Source organism: Microtus pennsylvanicus, chromosome 1 (assembly GCF_037038515.1).
Source record: "Microtus pennsylvanicus isolate mMicPen1 chromosome 1, mMicPen1.hap1, whole genome shotgun sequence".
NCBI classification, from domain to species: Eukaryota; Metazoa; Chordata; class Mammalia; order Rodentia; family Cricetidae; genus Microtus; species Microtus pennsylvanicus.
In genome coordinates this window covers 198817772-198840175 of record NC_134579.1, presented here as the reverse complement: position 1 = coordinate 198840175, position 22404 = coordinate 198817772, and the positions used below count along the sequence as shown (strand labels likewise).

The following is a 22404-nucleotide window of genomic DNA, read 5'->3' as shown; positions in this document are numbered from 1 at the left end:
ACCCAGCGGCCCATGCCCTCCCTGGCCCTTAGAGACAAGGCCCTTCACAGCTTGCACAACGGTGCCCTTGTCAGGACCAAACCTCTTCAGCAGCTCCGCAGAATTTTCTAAGCTGAAACTTTCATGAGTATTTTAAATTTCCATCCAGCTGTGGAACCACAGACTGAAATTACTTTCGGAGTCTAAATAATATTTGAATTTCATTTTCTTTAAAAAAGTAATACAAGCTTTCAGTCATTTTGACTTTCCCTAGGTTTTTCAAGAGATCAAAAATTAAAGAATAAAACCAATTTAAAGCTACATTTATTTGCTTTTGCGTATGTGTGCATGCCTGTGTGTTTGTGTAGGGGGTCGCACTACCACAGTACGGATGCAGTTAGAGGGAAACCATCTCCCAGCACGTGTGTCCCAGAGACCACACTCAGGTTTTCAGGCTTGGGGACAAACATTTTACCCACTGAACCATCTTGCTGGTCTCATAACCTAATTCTTTTTTTTAAAATCTTTTCTATTTTCACTTTGTTTTAACTTTCTGATCATTGGTGTTTTGTCTGCGTTTATGTCCATGTGAGGGTGTCAGATCCTCTGGAACTGGAGTTACAGACAGGTGTGAGCCGCCATGTGGGTGCTGGGAATTGAACCCTGTTCCTCTGGAAGAACAGCCGATGCTCATAACTGCTGAGTTATCTTTCCAGCCCCCTCATAAGCTAATTCCTAACCCAATAGTTAAGTCACACTTAATTAATTTTATATTAATTAACTTAATGAATCAAACACATTATTTAAAATCTGACTAATAGGTGTTATGAAACATTTTGAGGCAAAAAGTAATAAAAAATCAATAATGTTTTGCTATAATGACAGTTAGTATGCTATTTTCATCCTTACCTAAAATGTTTTTAGCATGTGGGCCCTATTTCTTTATACACACCCACCCACATACACTCATTGGACATTCATGGAAACCCAGTGTTGACATCAGGAGGTTTCCCCAATCACCCTCCACATATTTCTTAGAACAGTGGGTTTCAGTGAACCCGACACTCACTGTTTCAGCTAGACTGTCTGTTTGGCATGCCAGGGAGCCAGCTAATTCTGCCCCTTGGTGCTGGGGTTGTGGGTATGTACCGCACACTCAGCTGTCTCACAAGGGGTTCGAGGATTCAGGCTGTGGTTTCCAGGCTTGCTGGGCAGCACTGTACCGACAGAACCATCTACCTAGTCCTTGTATATCCACATTGTAACAACGGTGTGAGAGTACTAAATTTTCCTCAGTGTTATGGAGAAAACTGTATTTTCAGACATTTCTGAAAATGCCATGCATTGATCTAAATCCCAGTTGATGTCTCCCGTTCGTGAGTCTGGATACTCAGCCATTTGACAACAAGCACACACCATTTGGTGTGTAACACATACTACACAAAACAGACGTATAAAACACACTACATGTAAACAGCATGTTTAATATTTGCATTTTTCTATTTTCTACTATATATATATATATTTAATTGAAAAAATTTCCGTCTCCTCTTCACCTCCCATTTCCCTCCCCCTCCCTCTTCAGTCTGAAGAGCTCTGTGGGAAGTCCAAGATCCTCCCCCCTCCATCAAGGTCTAGGAAGATGAGCATCCAAACAGGCTAGAGAGGGGCTCCCAGGTGTCCAGGGAGATGTCCCCAGATAGTACCTTGGGCAGCTGAGGAGAGGGAACCTGAAATGGCCCTATCCTATAGCCATACTGATGAATATCTTACATATCACCATAGAACCTTCATCTGGCGATGGATGGAGATAGAGACAGAGACCCACACTGGAGCACCGGACTGAGCTCCCAAGGCCCAAATGAGGAGCAGAAGGAGGGAGAACATGAGCAAGGAAGTCAGGACCACGAGGGGTGCACCCACCCACTGAGACAGTGGGGCTGATCTATTGGGAGCTCACCAAGGCCAGCGGGACTGTGACTGAAAAAGCATGGGATAAAACCGGACTCTCTGAACATGGCGGACAATGAGGGCTGCTGAGAAGCCAAGGACAATGGCACGGGGTTTCAATGCTATTTTCTACTTTTTTTAAAGTATACTTTTTTTGGTCTAAAACAAATTCTTATTTAAAGAGAACAGTTTTCTCCTAGGGAACACAGACAATAAAAACACAGCCCTAAAAATGTTGTCCTTTAGATCTTAACACGTCTCAGGATAAATGTGTGAGATTTCCTCGGGAGAAATGAGCCACCCCCTGTAAGTCGGGAAGGACTCTGGCTCTGCCCTGGGCTCAGATGCCGTGGTCAAGGGAGATGTGAGACTCCCATGTCCTTAGAGTACTCCAGAACAGAAACCAGGCTTGTAGAAGAAAACCTGGCCAGGCCCAACTCCCTTATGTTTAACAATCTCAAGACAAAAGCCTTTCTTTGTCTCAGTTCAAAATGTTCTTTTTAAAAAAAATCTCTGCCCATTGTAGCTGGAGATAGATGAGCTCTTGCCTCCCACAAATAGGACAAAGGCAGGGAATGGCTCTTACATGGATGGAGACTGAGTTTGCATATAAGGGTGGTTAGTCATGTCAACCGTCACTCCTGCATAGTCGAGGATTTTACTGTTTATCTGGCCTGTATAAAGGCTGGCATTTGAATAATCAAGTGGCTGGCAATGGATGTGGCAAATCGTACCTTTCTAAGATGGCTACAATCCACCTTCAGTCGACACAATATGACCCCACTGCTCTCCTAACAAGAAGTAGAGTTATCAACCTCCTTCCCATAACAAGAGGTAGACCTATCTACCCCATTCCCCTGGGTCTGAGCTGGCCTTATGACTTGTTGGAGCCAACAGGATGAAGCAGATGTGCACCTTGAGTAACTTCTGTAGTCAGACTTTCCTTTGGGCCACCAGATTACAAATAATGACATGGAAACTTCTTATTGATTATGAAATTAATTGCACCTAACTAGCTCTTATAACTTAAATTAACCCATTTATTTTAATCTATGTTCTGCCATGTGGCATTACCTCTCTTCCACCCTGCACCTCCTGTTTCCTCTCCCTGCTACTGGCATCTCTCACGGGACTAGATTCTTCCTCCTCTTCCTTTCTCGACTCAGAAGTCATGCCTAAACCTCCTGCCTAGCGCTTGGCCGTTCAGCTTTTCATTACACCAACCACAGCAAATACATCTTGACACAATGCACAAATATCCCACAACAGACTTCTAAGGATGATTAGAGAAGGCCAAGTGGCTTTCACTGGACTCTCGGGGGACAGAGCCTGCTGTGAGGGAAGCCAGCTCAGGGAAAAGGTCTGTTGACTCATGCCGAAGAGGCAATGTGTAAGTGGTTCTGTGGGCAGCCCAGCTGAGCTCCACCTCTGGGCTATGGAAACCAAGACACAAGACATGTTGAAGAATCAGTCCTGAACCTCTCAGAGAAGCCTAGTCACCAAGTAGGTGACGCTGAAAACCTTAGTCAACCATGGAAAGTGGAATTGCCCAAAGGATGCTTGAATACATCCCGACCTATGAAATCCACAAGATATAATGAAACTCTCTGTTCTTCATCACCAAGCTTAGGGTATCTTACTGCATGGGGACAGTGGCTGCAGCAGTGTCAACGAGAAGTCGCTGAATGAGGGGAGAGTGAGGAAAGTCCACAGCTGGAAGGAGAGTAACTGTTATAAATCTATTTCTTGCTATAGGATATATGCTAGATGCCTTGATTAACCCTTCCATTGAAAAACAGTGAAGATGATAAAGCATTAAAAGCTATCTTAAATATATTGGATGGCTGGTAAGAGAGTAGAAACCTCTGGGGGAGGGCAGACAAACAAAGAGAGGTAACGCAGAAAAGGAAAGTAAACAGTGAAAATGTCGTTGACTTGAGGACACTTGCGTTAAATCTGGCGAGTCTAAGTAGTCATTTTCAAAAGCAGGCAGGACCTGGAAGATGGGGAGACCAAATGGAATATCCTAACACAAAGCTACGCTGCCTGAACCCCAGAAGACAACAAAGGCAACGTCGAGCTGGAGTCAGTGTGGGGTGGGTGGGAACGTAGGCTGAGGAACTGAACCTATGAGGCAACTGCCCACCTGGTTTGCGGTCTGAATCCACAGTCATAAGATAGTCTGAAGTAATTCATTTCTCTCACACAGTTCAAAGTAACACTGAATAAAAGAAGCTTTAGAGAAAAGAGTCATTTCTTAAGATAGAGCTTCATAACGAAGTTTTTATAACAAAAATGTGGTTCGTTCTACACATGTAATGATGTAGCTCGTACATGAGGGGAAGACTTTCAAAACATTTTTATTTACTGTGTGAGTTCAGGGACCTGAGTGTCCAACACACGTGGAAGGTGCTTCTCTCCTTTCACCGGAGGTCCTAGCGATGGAGGACTATCAAGGCAAGTGATTTACCTGCAAAGCCTTCCTTCTGACCCATGGAAAATTCAAAAGACAAAAATGAAATCATAACACAGAAGGAAAGAGTTCGACTAAACTCAGCTGTATTAAGGCGTCTCTCTTCCATCAACAAGCCCCATAAACAGAGTTGACATGTCCCCAAACGGAAGCAGGCATGGGCTTATTTTCACCATACAGAAACCCGAATCTAGCTTCCTTTTGTCCCTGGCTCATTGGGCTACCAGGCATCACTGTTTAGGTGCTGAAGAGTTACATCTGGACGGGTGAGTGTGTGCTATCCAGGGGCGGATTGTCCCGGAAGAGAGCACAACCCCCCTCCCCCAGCTCCTGCTGCAGGGCTGTCTTTCTTATACACCAACCAGCCTGCCAGCCCCCTCCCCCCCAAGCCTGCCCTGTTGTCTGCTAGGTCCTTTGCTCAAGAACAGTTCTCTGCTCCTACACTAAGACTTCCCACCCAGAGCGCTGAGTGCCTGCATACTGGGCAGGCCTCAAGGTCCCCTGCAAGGGAGCCCGGGCACCTTCAGCTTGTGCTGCAGGGTCTCCTGTGCTCCACTGGACCCCGCCCTGCCTGACATGTTCTTCCTTTTGTCCCCGGCTCATTGGGCTACCAGGTATCCCTGTTTAGGTGCTGAGGAGTTCCATCTGGATGGGTGAGTGTGTGCTATCCAGGGGCGGATTGTCCCAGAAGAGAGCACAACCCCACCTCCCCCAGCTCCTTCTGCAGGGCTGTCTTTCTTACACACGACCCTGCCCCCAAGCCTGCGCTGTTTGCAAGGTCCTTTGCTCAGGAACAGTTTCCTGCTCCTACACTAAGGCTATCCACCCAGAGCGGTGAGTGCCTGCCTATCGGTACGGCCTCTAGGACCCCCGAAAGGCATCGTGGGCACCTTCAGCTTGTGCTGCAGGGTCTCCTGTGCTCTACTCAACCCAGCCCTGCCCCCCAAGTTCGCCCTTTTGTCCGCGGGTCATTGGACTACCAGGCGTCCATGTTTCGGTGCTGAGGAGTTCCATCTGCATGGGAATGGTTCCTGCTTCTACACTGAGGAGATACACCCAGGATGGCCAAAGCAATCTTATACAATAAAGGAACTTCTGGAGGCATTACCATCCCTGACTTCAAACTCTATTACAGAGCTTCAGTATTGAAAACAGCTTGGTATTGGCGTAAAAACAGAGAAGTCGATCAATGGAATAGAGTAGAAGACCCGGATTTTAACCCACAAACCTATGAACACCTGATTTTTGATAAAGGAGCTAAAAGTATTCAATGAAAGAAAGAAAGAAAGCATCTTCAACAAATGGTGCTGGCAGAACTGGTTGTCAACCTGTAGAAGAATGAAAATAGATCCATATCTATCGCCATGCACAAAACTCAAGTCCAAATGGATTAAAGACCTCAATATCAGGCTGAACACACTGAACCTGATAGAAGAGAAAGTGTGAAGTACCCTACAACATATGGGCACAGGAGATCACTTCCTACGTATATCCCCAGCAGCACAGACATTAAGGACAACATTGAATAAATGGGACCTCCTGAGACTGAGAAGCTTCTGTAAAGCAAAGGACACTGTCACTAACACAAAAAGGCAACCCACTGACTGGGAGAAGATCTTCACCAACCCTGCAACAGACAAAGGTCTGATCTCCAAAATATATAAAGAACTCAAGAAAACTAGACTTTAAAATGCTAATTAACACAATTAAAAAATGGGGTACTGAACTGAACAGAGAATTCTCAACAGAAGTTCAAATGGCCAAAAGACACATAAGGTCATGGTCAACCTCCTTGGCGATCAGGAAAATGCAAATTAAAACAACTTTGAGATACCATCTTACACCTGTCAGAATGGCTAAAATCAAAAACACCAATGATAGCCTTTGCTGGAGAGGTTGTGGAGTAAGGGGCACGCTCATCCATTGCTGGTGGGAATGCAAACTTGTACAACCACTTTGGAAATCAGTGTGGTGATTTCTCAGGAAATTCGGGATCAACCTACCCCAAGATCCAGTAATACCACTCTTAGGAATATCTTAGAGATGCCCTATCATACGACAAAAGCATTTGTTCAACTATGTTCATAGCAGCATTATTTGTAATAGCCATAACCTGGAAACAACCTAGATGCCCTTCAATGGAAGAATGGATGAAGAAAGTGTGGAATATATACATATTGGAGTACTACTCAGAGGTAAAAAACAATGACTTCACGAATTTTACATGCAAATGGATGGAAATAGAAAACACTATCCTGAGTGAGGTATCCCAGATCCAAAAAGGTGAACATGGGATGTACTCACTCATAATTGGTTTCTAGCAATAAATAAGGGACATTGAGCATATAATTTGTGATCCTAGAGAAGCTAAATATGAAGGTGAACCCAAAGAAATACATATAGTCATCTGCCTGGATATGGGAAGTAGACAAGATTGCAGGGCAAAAACTGGGAACTTGGGGGTGAAGTGGCATGGGACTAAGGGGAACTGGGGTGAGAAACGTGAGAAGGGGAGGATGGGGGAGCTTGGTGGAATGGGATGGTTGGGATAAAGGAAAGGTGGACACGGGAGCAGAGAAATATATATCCTAATTAAGGGAGCCACCTTAGGGTTGGCAAGAGACTTGACTCTAGAGGGGCTCACAGGTGTCCAGGGAGATGTCCCCAGATAGTACCTTGGGCAACTGAGGAGAGGGAACCTGAAATGACCCTATCCTATAGCCATACTGATGAATATCTTGCGTATCATCTTAGAACCTTCATCTGGTGATGGATCGAGATAGAGAAAGAGACCCAAATAGGAACACCGGACTGAGCTCTTAAGATCCAATTGAGGAGCAGAAGGAGGGAGAACATGAGCAAGGAAGTCAGGACCATGAGGGATGCACCCACCCACTGTGACAGTGGAACTGATCTATTGGGAGCTCACCAAGACCAGTGGGACTGGGATGAAACCGAACTTTCTGAACATGGCGGACAATGAAGGCTGATGAGAAGCCAAGGACAATGGCACTAGGTTTCAATCCTAATACATGAACTGGCTTTGTGGGAGCCTAGCCTGTTTGTATGCTCACCCTCCTGGACCTGGATAGAAGTGGGAGGACCTTGGACTTCCCACAGGGCAGGGAATCTGGACTGCTCTTCATTCTCAAGAGGGAGGGGGCATGGAATAGAAGGGGAGGGGGGGAGGGGGGGGAGGGGGGGAGAGGGGAAGGGGAGTAGGGGAGGGGTCAATGTGTGGGAGGAGGGGGAGGGAAATGGGAAATGGGGAGGAGGTGGAAATTTTTTTTTCAACAACTAAAAAAAAAAATAAACAAAAAAAAATAAAGAAAAAAAAACAAACAAAAAAAGAAACCTGAATCTACAAAGAACCCCTATGAATCAGCAGGAATCTAACAAGCTAGGAGAAGACAAGCAAAAGCCCAGCAGTTCACAGAAGTGGAATCTAAGTTCCTGTGCACATCTGACAGTGTGTTTGCACATGGAGGTATCTGTCCACAGCCTCCTTCCTCAGTGCCTGCTCCCTTCCTGTGAGCACCATCCCACCTTCAACGGCCTTTTCTTGCTTTCTACTAAATGTTGGCTTCTGCTCTAACGATCGTGTCTCGCTCGAACTTTTCCTCATGTAGACTTCATCTTTACCCTCATTTTTGGCTCCTTCCTTCAAGTAAAAAACTGTTAAAATTTCCATCCCTGATCCCTTGGACTAGAGAGATGACTCAGTGGTTAAGAGCATGATCTGCTCTTCCAGAGGACTCTGGTTCAATTCTAAGCACCCATGTGGCAGCTTACAACTGTCTGTAACTCCAGTTCCGGATTACAAAAACACCCTCATACAGACATACAAGCAAACCAACAAATGACATAAATAATTAAAAAAAAAATCTTTTCCAAATTAAAAAGACAGACTCCCATTTTGATGCCTTTGGCTTATGATTAACTTCTTCCCTCAAAGCTGAGACCATGGCGACCATGTTTGTCCTTACTGTCTTCCAGCAGTCAGTCCTCTGAAATGCCTCTCTTTCTGGGCATTAAACACTCACGGTCATCCCTCTAAGGCTCTCCTCCTGGCTGATGGGGCTTCTCTTTTCACATCTTTCAGTGGTTTCTTCTACACTCTTCTATCACTTTTTTTCTAAAATGTTCCTGGGATGCCTTTCTTAGCTGTGCCCCTCCACTCTTCTTTTCAGCCCTGCTGGGACTTGAACTCAGGGCCTCACCCTTGCTAGTAGTTTCTTTATAAACATCTCCAATGTGTCCTTCACACATAGTATATGCTTGACAAAATGCCTCATTTATTTAAGAAGCGTCTCTACACAGTATCATTAAATACTCAGTTACAGGTATGGTAGGTATTCATTCAATTTATTCAAGGTTTCACTGAGAGCAAAAATTATGAACTCATCAATAGAGATACTGGTAAACTGGTAACGTGAAAAACTTAAAAACAAATGGTCGGTATTAATCTCGGGCTATGCAACCTCTCTTGGAAACAACTTAAGGGAATATTTATTTTAGCTCACAGTTTCAGAGATGTCAGCCTATCAGGGATGGTGCAGTGGAGAAAAGAAGCTCTTAGTACACGGCCTGACAGCAGCGAAGCAGACAAGGCTACCACCAGAAGAAACTCCCAATATTCCCATAATATTCGTGCTGCCAACCAGGTCCTACCTACTACACTTCACCAGCGGCCAGTAATACTATGCATCTGTCAAGGGATGAATTTGTTTTTAGACTAGAGACTTCTCAGTCTAGCTGCCTCTAGACAAGGCCTGACAAAACATGCTTTATGATCTCCTAGGTATTTTGCAATGCAGTCAAGCTGATAACCAAGACTGTTATCACGATGAGGAAAGCCTCCTATCACAATTAAGAAAGCCTCCACCACTACACTTGATGAAGACAGGTTACACAGCAATTTAGGACCAGCTTTCACTGAGACCCAGTAGAAAGAACTGTATTGCTATTGCTTTACACGAACACTTGTATTTAAACTTCCAGAGGGAGAAAGGGGCTAGGATGGCTGAGCAGAGGTTGAGCACACAGGTTTTGGAAGCACAAAAGGACACTGAGATACTTGCCTTGTCGGCAGGTGTCAACCTGGCCCAGGGCTTGTCGGCGCGGCGGTCATAGTCCGGAGAATCCGTGACTTCTACATACTCATTAAACCGCAGGATCCTTCGGGCTTGTAGCTCTGCCACAGAAGGTCTTAGGCTGAGCTACAGGAGGTTAGGAGGGAAAGGCAGAGATCAGTTACGCGTTTACAGCCTCTAGGTGGCAAGGTTTCTGGCTGGAAGGCTTCAAAGTTAAGGTCACTTTCAGGTATTAAAAGAAAAGCAATGGCATCTTGGGAATTTGTAACGAGACCTAGAAAGCAGCGTGCCCTCATTTCCAGACCAGAAAATCATCACTGCTAGCTAGGTCAGCCTTTGGCAACCGTCTGGATTGTGCGACTCCCCATAGCATGCCTGGCACTAAGATTAAGGTTTGCCTGTCATCTCTGTCACAGGAACACTCAGTGGTGAACACACAGTTCAAGGACGGTTATGGTGGTGGCCGACGGACTAAGACAAAAGCTAAGAAACTCCTAGAAAATGAGTCTCTGCTCCAAGTGAGTCTGGCATATGTAGAAATGTGGTGTTCTCTGCAGAAATGGCTCAGAGAAGGGTCTAGCTACAGTGTGGTCTTCCTGGAGAGATGGGGACAGGTCCTGTGCTGGCCAACACAGCCAGGACAGGTGACTGGCAGATGAAGGAGGCTTCATGGAGGACACTCCTTGCAATCTTTCTGACATGCCTGTTCTTGGGGATTTCTTCTCAAGTCCTCTGTCCCATTCAAATTGATCGCATATTTAATCTGGCCAGCCCTGGGGTGCCCTTGCTTTACTCTCTTGGTCCTTTCACAAGCACCAAGACAGACTGGAATAATCCTACATTTGAAAGAAACCCAGACCTATCTCGGAATGCTTTGTTGTGAGCTCCCCAGCCAGCTCTGAACAACCCGAGTCAGGCCACACACTCGGCTGGATATGGGGTCACACTTTAGTTACCTTGCTCTCTTCCAGGTATGGAAAGTATAGTCGAGAAACCACTACAAGGATTTATGATGAAATATAAAAACTGATTGTCCTTAATTTTTCCAATGACTAATTAATTTTAGCAGAGAAGAAAAAACAAAGTCGTGGTCCTGGGATCAGGTTTGTATTTTTGTAAATAAGTGGAAACAATTGCCTGAGTTCTAAAGATAAGCCATTTGTCAATTGTGGCAACACTGTGGTCAAATTCACTCAATAAATTAGTCACCCAGGCTTGCTACAGAGTAGAGACAAATCATTAAGAGCCACAAAATACTTATTTAGTATTTCCAAGATAAAATGGAGAGTGTGAGCATTTTTAAACCTAATTAATGGCATACAAATATATTGAAATGCTAATGGTGGCTCTCTAAATGGAAGATTTGTGTATGACATCTTTTTTGTTCATTTTTGTATTTAAACTTTTTTCACTTAACATACCTATTTTCATAATCATTAGCTACAATGTACAAGCTGTTAACTTTTCAAAATGAACATAGCACGCAAGTAGAAGATAATTAATTTGTGTGCATTGTTCATTTTAATGCCTTGGATCACATGGTGGCCTAATAGAAGCACTCATTCCTAAACATCCCAGTCACGTGTTAAGAGCGGGTTTGTATCTAACGAAGATAAACTGTATCCCAGAACACGCATGCTCATTAGCAGTTGAAATGTCATCACCTTCCGGCTGAGTCTCCGTTTGAGTTCCATTTTTGCTTCTTGCTCCTCTTCTTCATTCTTTTCTGTTAATAAGGCATAAGTATAGTTACTAGAGATGATCGTGCAATCAGAAAAGTCTACCAGGAACAACTACCCGGCTCTGGCGTATGCTGATTATACAAGCCATCATGCTAGAAATCTATCAAAGGATTCTGCCGAAAGAACAAGTCATACGCATGGGATATCTATGCATACATGCAATGATATCGTTCTCCCATAGGGAACTCGTGGACTGTCTTCTTGCTTCCTGATTCTTTGTTCCATGTACATATTATCGTCTTAGAGACATAAACTACCAGAATTCAGATAAAAAAATATCTACTTCTGGATCTGATCTTCATGTGAAAACTCCAAGGCACGTTAAAAGAACAAATTAGAACCATCCCATGCACGTCCGAGCTGCTGACTTCCATTCAAACCCAACCAAAATATTTGATCTGTCTTCCTATGTTTCCATAGAAGCAAAATGTAAGCATTCCTTGGGCCTTGGCTTTCAAACCACCGTTCTGAACGGGGTCAAGTTGTACTGCGGGTAGAAATTATTTATTTTCTTGTGACTTTAACTTTCCAAAGTCATCTTTTTCTCTAGTGCTTCATCAAGTAGTGCAATTTCAAGCAGTCCAACAGATGGGATTGAAAAAAGAGTTCAGAATTTTTAAAGAAATAGGCAGCCTTCAGGATTTATGGGATGTTATTTGGAAAGCTTCTGTGTGTTTCCTGTCTCTCTTCTGTATTAAGTAAGGCATTGATTTTACTTCATAGCAAGATACGTAAATACTTACATTCTAAAGAGTCTAGTGAAGAAAGACTGTACTACTTCAGAAAAATTCTCTTCTATGAAAGGTTTTATTTTATTTTATCTTATTTTTGATTTTTTTTTTTTTCGAGACAGGGTTTCTCTGTAGCTTTGGGGCCTGTCTTGGAACTAGCTCTTGTAGCCCTGGCTGGCCTTGAACTCAAAGAAATCCGCCTGTCTCTGCCTCCCGAGTACTGGGATTAAAGGCGTGTACTACCACCACCCAACAAAAGTTTTATTTTTTACTCTCTCTCCCCCTCTTTCTCTTCCTCCCTCCCTCCCTACCCCATGAGTGTAGTATACATCAGAGGACCTTGAATGTCATCATCCAATTCTACCTACCTTGGATTTTAAGAGAGTGTTTTTCACTGGGACCGGAGGTTTACTGATTAGTCTGTTAAATCTGGCTAGAGAACCCCAGTAATCCACTTATCTCTGCCTCGCCAGCATTGAGGTGGTAATTGTACCTCACCACACTTTTGTTTGTTGTTGGTTTCTGTTTTTGTTTTAAAGACAGGGTTTCTCTGTACCTTTGGAGCCTGTCTTGTAGACCAGGCTGACCTAAAACTCACAGAGATCTGCCTTACTCTGCCTCCCAAGTCGTGGGATTAAAGGTATGCGCCACAACCTCCCGTCTAACACATCCAGTTTTTAAAGTGGGTGCTGGAGATAGAACTTAAGCCCTCACGCTCACGTGGCAAGCACTTTACTGACTAATCAATTCCTCAACTCCAAAATATATTTACTGTAGCATTTTAAATGGACTTTTCACCACTAAGCACTGGTTCTAAGAGTAAAAAGTTAGTCTTGAACTCACAGAGATCCACCTGTCTCTGCCTACCGAGTACTGGGATTAAAGGTGTGCACCACCACCTACAGGCAGTAGGTAGTGGTATTTGCTACAGGCATTTGCTCACTGACCACCTTATATTCTCCATACATCTTTCTCCTTCTCTGGACATACTGAACTTTCTGTTTTCTTCTCAAATACATCTTTCAATTTATATGTAGGAGAATGACCTTTGTTGTTACAGACAAACTGAAATCACTCTAAGACAAGAGAGTGTTTCTGCATCAGATAGATTTGATTATAAGTCAGATTTCTTATTATGAATGAGCTGTAAGCTTCGCTTATGGCTTCACAAAAATATGTCTTTCTGTACCCTTAAAGTATACTCAAAGGGTCGATTACTTAATGTGAGCTAAATGAATCTTGTGGATTGCCTATTATACATATTACACAAATTCCAAATTTCTTGTTAATGTGATTAAAACCAGAGCTATACAACGCTAGAGCTGTGATGACATAATATTAAAAGAAATAATAATTTAATAAGCATAATTTTAGTCACATCTTCCTATATGTCTACTATGCTTCACTTCTTTTCTTTTTTTAAGCTACTTAAAAAAATTTGATGTATTCATTGAGTTTTATGAATGTTTTGCCTACATTTATGTTTACACACCACGTGTGTGCTCGGTGTCCCCAGAGGTCAGAGGAGGGCATTGGATGTCCTAGAACTGAAGTTGCAGACAACTGTAAACTGCCACGTGAGTGATGGGAATTGAACCCAGGTCTTCCGCTACAGCAGCGAGTGCTCTCAACTGCTAAGCCACCCCTCCATCCCCGCTAATTCCCATGCTTCATTTCTTAAAGGCATTTTTCAAAGACAAAAAAAAAAAAAGCCCAAAGGTTTTCACTACTTGCGTAAAATGTCACTTCTTTAAAGGGAATATTAGTTTCACCCTATTAAGGCTGTTGTACAACAAGGTGACAGTCAGCGATGTTTAAGATAGAAAGAGCCGATGAGAAAGTTTAAGTAAACAGGGCTGTACCATCTGGGAACTCTTCCCTGACACTAGGAAACTGCCTTTTAGCGTTTCCCATGTTTGAAGTGATTCTTCTAAAGAGGGTGAAGGATGGAGGGGGCTGCCCTAGGGTCACCTCTGAGTCTTTGCAGAGTGGTAGGACCGGCAAGGGGAAATCCTGAAGCTGGTACTGAAGTGTTCACCGCGAGGGTCATTTAGGACACATCTCCTTCACTTGCTGACGAATTAGAGGACTAACCCTACTGGGTGATGTAAAGTGTTGGGGGCATTGGGATGGACCATAGGGCTTTGGTGAAGGAAGGGGCAGAACTTTGGGTCAGTGTCTTATGTCAGAGCGGAAGGGTGCCACTTCAGACAGCCACAGGGAAGTGTCTGAGTAAATACTCCATCAACACCCCTGCTTTCAAGGCAGCAGGCACTGCAGAAACCTGCCTGCCAAGCCAGTATGACTCCAGCCTTGTGTGAATGAGCTGAGAGAGGAGAAAATAGAGCAAACCCAGCAACGGGAGAAGCGGTGCACGGTTGAGCCCTCGCTGTGCAGAAAATGACCTGGGTCTCCCCCAACATGTTCTTTGTGGCTTTGTTGATCTTTTTGCCTCTTTACATGTTTCCACGTGGGTGGATTTTTTGTTTTGTTTTATTTTTTAAACATTTATTTATTTTCTGTTTGTGTGTGTGTGTGTGTTCACAAGCACACTGCCACAGCACACCTTTAGAGGTCAGAGGAAAACCTGTAGGAGTCCATGTGGGCCCTGGAGATTAAACTCAATTTGTCAGGTTTGCTACCAGAGTCTTAACCTGCTGTGCCATCTCACTGGCCCCAGACAGGTGTGTTTAACAAATAAAAAGACATCTATAACCTTTTGAAATAGAAAAATAGCATATATATGTCATATATATGTTAAAAAACACAACTCAATGGGTGGCGATTCATGATAAAGTCGTCAACAGGAGAACACGCATGGCTAGGTGCACTCTGTAAAATTTCTTCCGTTTTTTGTAGATTCAAAAAATTTCACAATTGATTGTTGAAGATAAAGATTCAGAATTCAGTGACCTGGGTCATTTTTTTTTCTTTCTCTCAATGGAAAATACAGCTGGCCTGGCACTCACAGTGTGCCCACAAGAGCAATGCATCCTTTCTCGGGTCCTGTATGGAAAAGCTGTCCCATATAGGTCACTTTTTCTGGCCAGCCAGAGGCAGGAAGAGATACCTCTATATATGATCTGTATTTTAAGAGACTGGTTTGAAACTGAATCATAAAATATAAATGTAGTTGATATATTATACAATATAATATGTATTCAAACACATTATATAGCTTATGCATTATACAATATGAATGTAGTTAAAGAAAACAGTTTTACCAACATAGGAAAGAAACCAAGTGTGGAGTATAAGGGATCTGATGGTAAGACATCAAGTTTGCTCCATGTCCTTACAAAATAGTTACTGGTATTCACTGCTATCTTAGCCATAATTACCAAAGGGGTGGTGCAATTCAAGTAGAGAACTATTGAATACTTCATGCTTTGAATCAGCTTCCTAGCCCCCAAGAGATGGTCTATGTGACCTTAAAAATCATACTGTATCACAGTTTTCTGGTGTCTTCATTTAGATACTGTTGCTGCTTTTGAACAAAAGCTTGAGATGAAATATACGAGCAAAAAAGAGGGCAGTAAGGAGGAGTGCAGAAGCAAGGGGGCTGAATGAAGTGTTTGTGGGCTAAGGCCCTGTGCTGCTCAGTGGAAAGAACCCCCCCTCTCTGCCCCAGCTCTGTCTGCTTCCCTTGGCGCATGTCAGGGGATCAGGAGCCAGTTATCAGCCGCTCCAGACTGGAAATGGACCTCCACTTTCCAGAATCAACATGAACTTAGAAGGAAGTAAAACAGGGCTGGACCCAAATCTGAAGTTGACTTTGGTGCTTCGCTCTTTCCCGAACCTCCAGGAAAACAGAGGGTAAAGAAGCCAACACAGCACTTAAGATCAACATGCAATACATTTCCGGATCCATGAAAGAGTTCCTCAAATAACTAAACTCCAGTGTGGCTTGGCACATCAGTCCCAATGGACAGGATTATCCAGAACTTGCAAGACCTTCTTTTCCAAGTATTTCATCAGACACCCAAGAAGACATACCCTCTGTACTTGCAGGCCCTCACAGTCTACCCTTGAGTTTGAACTTTAACTCAGTATGTCCCAGGAACTCCATCATGGAAAACACTTCTGAAACTTCACAGCTTTGTTTTCATGTCAACATTAGATGTTGCTTAGGTAAAAATGCACCCTCCTTTTGTAGTTACAACCTTTTTGTCTTTCAGAGTGACATTTCTTCATTTTAGCAGCCACTTTGGTGGGTTCTAGTCAACTCAGACTCACAAATAGCCAGAAAAAAAGCACAGCAGGGGAGCGATGCCACAGACTGTGTGGTTGGTCCTGCTTACACTGGTAAGTGTTCATTGCTAGGTTGCTTCAGTTATGGCAAAATTGCTATAAATATGCTACAAAAATCTTTCTTTCTTTTACAAAAGAAAATAACTCCCATGAGAGCGTGGGGTCATCCAGCAGACTGACTGTACTCGGTCAGCTTGGTTGAAAAGGGTGCCTCCATGCCAATGGCTTACTGCTATTATAGTCTGCCTGGAGTTCTGATCGTTCTTGTCTTTTGGTATTTCATGGACTAAAAAGCTCCTTTGGAACTAGGTTAATATCTAGGCACTGCTTTTTAGCTCACTGGAGCTGGTGACCATCCTGAGAGAACAGGAAGATAGACAGTGGTTCTAGTGGGATCTCCTCACACTTTGCTGCCAGAAATTGGAAAGGAAAAATCAAGTGGGAAATGAGTGGAGACCTCTTTAAGTTCCAAGAAACCACAAAGAATTCAAGAAAGAAGAGGAGCAATCACAACAAAGGCAAGTGAAATGCCTGGAAAAATCCCTCTTACCATAATTTTAAATTGGAACTTTTACTCAACCTAGCAACCAACTGTATTATTCATAACAATATAGGAATGTTTGATTGATTTCTTTGTGGGTTTGTTCTTTGGCAGTTATTTGAAAGTAGACTAAAGCATTTTCTTTAATATTTCGGCAAAAGAACACATGGGATAAATTTAATTTTTCTCAAAAATAATTGCTATGACCAGGACTTCACTTTAGGGGATATCAGGCTTAAAGCTATAAAATGAAATATGAAAACCAAGAAATTATTTTTTTAAATACGTAAACATCTACTAATATATATGACATACACGGGCCTTCCCAGTCAGCTGTGAATCATGTTTCTCTCCTGATGGATGGGTTGTCTCTAGGGCACCTTGTTATGGATCACATTAGGGATCGCAGTATGGAATCATATACTCACGTCTTAAGATGTTTCTTTGCTCTAATTCTTCAGTTGTTGGCCTCTGGCTGAGTCTCCTAGGATGACAAAATGATAGACTACAGATTACAAAATGAACACACCACGAGTTACAAACAAGGCCCATTTGGTGGAAGATACAGTGAACCAACAAAGTTAGACTTTTATCTTGGGAAATAAAAATAAAATTTAAGCCTATGAAATAAATATCTCCCTCCTGTTTGTAGACTACTGAGCACAACTTAGATTTCCATCTGTCACCTCTCTTCCACTCATCCTTGTAAGAGAGGCATCTGGCTTTTGGCTGGGCATATGCCTACAGATCATAGCTCCCCTAGTTAGGTGCGGGATGCGACTGACTTCTTGAAACAGGACATGAGCAGCATAAGCTTTCCCCCTCCTCAACACAGATGAGTGTGTGGTCTCTGCTTTCCTTCTAGCACAGGCTGCACTGGAACATGGTATTATGAGCCAGCTTTGATCTTGCAGATAAGATTCCCCAGGGCTGTAAGAAATGTGCAAAGCAGGAGTCTGAGTGTTAGGACTACGGGGAGAAGAGGAGAAATTTCCATCATGCTGGGTGGCCCAGTTGTCTCTAGACTGCCTGGTAAGAGAGAAATCAACATACATTGCTTGAACTCCTATATTCTTGACATGTTACAGCAGCTTAGCTGATAGCTTACTTAATTAACGTACAGTGCACTGGGGCCTCCAATAAGCTGCTGTTGCAAAGTTCACGCCAATGTACGAGCTGCTCAATCTGTGCTGCTCGGGGTTTGACGGGAAACCCTGCAAGTGAATATATTTCATACAATGCTATCTTGAGCTATGCGGGGGCCCCTTCTTCTCTGCCGTTGAGATAAGCCAGGCTCAGCCAGGATTAGTAGTTAACTGCTTTACATGAGAGCAGGAACTCTTAGAAATTCCATATAACTTTGTTCTTGGTCTTGATTACATCATCAATTTGTTTTTAATTGCAGTGAAAGATTGCCTCAGGATGTAGGCTGCATTTGTGTAAGTGAAGATGAAGATATATGTATTTACTAGACACAACCTATTCTAAATGTTAGGATCACAACAAACCAGTAATCCTTCAAATGTCTCTTCAAATTTTCATTGAAGTTGGATATTCATTGGGTTTGCTTTGAAATTAAGGCAGTAACTGAGTCCCCAAAAGGGTCCAGGGAGCAACCTGGACCTATGCAGCTGGATTCGGTGCCATGACTATACTGTATGCTATGTGTGTGCACTGCTGGTGTACTAGAGATTGTCACACTCAAGTGTGCTAGCTCTCTCTTGCTGAAGGAATATCCTTCCTCTGGAATGCTTTCTTTTCCTTTCCTATTTTCTAGAATCCTACAGTTGATTAAAATGGGACCTTGAAGGTTGTCTGTCCTCAAGGGTAGAAGCCTCTGGGTTCTTTAACCTCAAGGAACAGTATGAAGACCGAGCAGCTCTTGCCCTTGGCGTTAAAAGCACGGAAAACTATAAGAATAACCACGGCTACCTTTCACTCCTACTTTTAAATGTCTAGTCCTTGTGCTAGATGCTTAAAGTGTGGGGAATCCTCCAAACAACCCAGCAAAGTAAAGGCCGGCTCCCAGTTTGCTGACGAAGAAAGGGACTTGCTTAAACTAAAACATGAGCAAATGTTGGGGTCAAGATCCATTCTTATCTCATTGGACTTAAACTGTGTTATCTAAGCTTGAACTGTGGGTAAAACCTTGAGCAAGGGGCATAAGATGTGCTGTGTTCACTGAAAAGAACATTTATATATTACTAAGAACAAACCCTACTATATTGAAAATTTAAAGCTATAGATCATGTACGTACTTATAAAAATATTAAATATTTTAAGGGTGGCATTGGAATACTAGTTCATAAAAGATACGGGTGGTACCCCAGATTTATGGTTAGAATTGGAATGGAGGATGTCTCAACCCATTCTAATCTATGTTCACACTTCCTGGTGAAAGACTGGGCATGATCCCCAAGGAATCCCTAATGACATGGATAGAAGACTGATGTTCTAAGGACAGGAACCACACTGCTAGGTTGTTTTTTTTTTAAAAAAAACTTTCTTTATCAGTGTTCAGGTTTTGTCTACTTACTTGGCTTGTTCTTGGTTAATTTATCATTGCTAAATAGTCTTATAATACATATCTTTATAAAAAGCCTTTCAAATGAATCACTATAGATCCTTTCCTTCTTACATATGTCCCACAAGATGGAGTTATGTAAGTTATAAAAGTTAATAAGAAGCCTCAGCTAATAGGCCAATCAGTTTATAATTAATGTAGGCCCCTGTGTGTTTATTTGGGACTAAATGACTGCTAGATCAGGCAGGACGGAAACCTCAGTCAACAAATGGCACCAACGTGAACAGCTAAATTCACTTACAACCTGAGAGAGTTTGGGAAATAATTCTGGACAAAAATGAATAGCATTGGTAGCAGCAATTTCTCGGATTTGCTCTCTTTACTAGAGGCAAGCACATCTCATTTAAGAGAGGCTTCCTAATTCAGCTTTAGTTGTGAAACTTGCAGCTCTTTTAAGAGGCCCTGCCAGCAAACACTTAAATGGTGTTTATGAATTGCCAACAGCATGCATCTTGGTGGTGTCAGGGACCTTGAAACTCCACAGAGTTGTGACAATAAACATGGCTCCAGCCAGTACTTCTGCCATGAAGCTAGGCTCTCAGAAAGCTAAGGAATGGGTTTAATTCTAGCCATACTGCTTAGCAAATTAAAGACTCATGTTGTCAAAAAAAGAAAGATGTACAGTAAAGACAGATTCAGGTGAAGAAAACCTCTAAATGGTTTACAGTGTATTTAAAAATATATGTAGGCTTCAGAGAGAAAAGGAAAAGGATAAAGTCCTTAAAATAAAAAAGAAACAAAGAGAGTTGGGTGTAGTGGCACACACCTTTAATCCCAGCACTTGGGAGACAGAGGCAGGAAGATCTCTGTGAGTTCAAGGTATGGTGTCACATACCTTTAATCCCAGCACTTGGGAGACAGAGGCAGGAAGATCTCTGTGAGTTCCAGGATAGCCAAAGATACACAGAGAAACACTGTCTCAAAAAGCAAAAAAATTTAAAATAAAAATAAAAGAAATAGAGTTTAAAATAAAGCCACTTAAAGATGAAAAATACACAGAGATTATGGATACTGTGTGTTATTGTGTTGTCTTTAAATTGTTTGATGACTGGGGAAGGAGCAAAAGCTGCTAAAAGACATTTGATTATAAATGCTGCTGAGTTTTTTTTCTATAAATAAAAAAGCACTGGAAAATACAAAAGGCAATCATTTGTTTGTAAGGTTTAATAAACTTGGGTTAATGCTAAAAAAATGTTGCTGGATTAATCCAACATATATATTTTGAAAATGCCTTGACTTCAAGGGGGGAGGACCTAGGACTTACCACAGGGCAGGGAACCCTGACTGCTCTTTGGACTGGAGAGGGAGAGGGAGAGGAGTGGGAGGAAGGGGAGAAGGGTGGGAGGAGGGGGAGAAGAGTGGGAGGAGGAGGAGGGAAATGGGAGGCTGGGAGGAGGTGGAAATTTTTTTTTATTCTCCTTTTATCAATAAAAAAAAAGTTAAAATTTAAAAAAAAATTTAAGTTAAAAGGTATGTTAATTTGGAGAAGAGGTTTTGCTTTTGTTTTCACAGGAAATGAGAGGCTGTGGATTCATTCTCGATTAAGAAAAATAAGGTTTGATTAATGAAGACCCCCTGAGAAATCTCCAAAAGGAATGGATGGTCCAGATGATCCAAAATTTCAGGGGACCTCTGTTGAGTTTCCTCTGAGTTATGCATCCAGAACAGTTTCAAGACTTCTGGCTGAGATGATCAAGCCTCACAGAATATTCCATTTAGGACTTGACCATAATTCAAAATTTTCTTTAGCTCCCTGTAAGATTATCAGTGCTTTCAATCAGCAGGAAGTAGTCTGGAAAACTACACCCGCATTCCCAAAATATGGATTATGGATGTTTGCCTTTGTTTAGAGTGTTGGTTACAAGTTGTATGGATAATAGTCATGAAGAAAGCTAAACAAAGGATATTAGATTCAGAGTTCTTGGTTTTTTTTAAAGGATAGTCTTTTATCCTGTCACTTGTATTATTTTTAATAAATGCTGATTGGCCAGTAGCTAGTCAGGAAGTATAGGTAGGGTGATCAGACAGGAAGTAGAGGTGGGGCAATGAGAACAAGAGAATTCTGGGAGGAGAAAAGAGTCAGTCTGCAGTTGTCATCCAGACACAGAGGAAGCAAGATGAGAAGGCCTCACTGATGAAAAAGGTACCAAGCCACATGGCTAACACGGAGAAGAATTATGAGCAAATATAAGTTATAAGAGTTAATAAAAAGCCTGAGCTAATAGGCCAATCAGTTTATAATCAATGTAGGCCTCTGTGTGTTTATTTGGGACTGAACGACTGTGGGACTGGGCAGGACAGAAACCTCAGTCAACAGAGTTATTATGCAAAGAAATAGCTTTATAACTATTTTATTTAAACTGCTTCAAAAATACATATCAAGAACAATGTATACTATTTTCCCATAAACTTGGGTTTAATTTTTAATTGTGCTTCACTAGTTTAATAAGTGTGTGCAATTTAAGTTAAAAGTAAACATTTAATTTTCCTGGGTACTTGTAGTTCAAGTAGTAAAGGCTTTAATTTAAGAACTGTTCTGTGAGTGTCATCAACTGATGGCTGGTGATGTTTTCTCTCTTGTTTTAGATATATTTTTACCCTAGGTTTTTTTTTTTCAGTTTTAAATAAGGCCACATCTCATTCATTCATTTATTCATTAGTTTGTAAATTTACAGTGCTTAGGATCAAACCCAGGGTCTTACATTTGCTAAGCAATCCCTCTACCCCTGGGCTTCACCCTTGATCAGACACTCTGACTGTGACTAGTCCTCCCTCACTAGTGAGTTCATCATACAAATCCTCAAACATCTTCAAAACGTGCTACCAAGGGTTTTTCATTCCATCTCAGCAGATCAGCTTGGATCTTTCTTTAGCTCACATCAGAAGGGGGTCACATTTGTCTGGTTTTCTTTTGTCAATCATCAAGGCTCCGATTCCATAGAACGCATCTACTTTCCTCCACACACTACACAAGGGGCACGTCTGATCAGCCTGTCTTGTGAGTGTGCCTCACTGATACAAATGTCTACTTTCTCTCCATTCTAAACTCATTCCATCCAT

General features: G+C 42.4%; 1 protein-coding gene across 8 annotated transcripts in view; it reads right to left on the bottom strand.

Annotated features, from left to right (window-relative positions):
• Phactr2 (phosphatase and actin regulator 2) overlaps positions 1-22404 on the bottom strand; it is a 268456-nt gene that overhangs the window by 18753 nt on the left and 227299 nt on the right. For all 8 annotated transcript variants that reach the window (XM_075948751.1, XM_075948741.1, XM_075948798.1 and 5 more), the window contains 3 exons: positions 17189-17244; positions 11160-11221; positions 9480-9621 (listed from right to left, as the gene is read on the bottom strand). In XM_075948751.1, coding sequence (XP_075804866.1) covers positions 9480-9621; positions 11160-11221; positions 17189-17244 — 260 coding nt within the window. The remainder of the gene's footprint in view (positions 1-9479; positions 9622-11159; positions 11222-17188; positions 17245-22404) is intronic.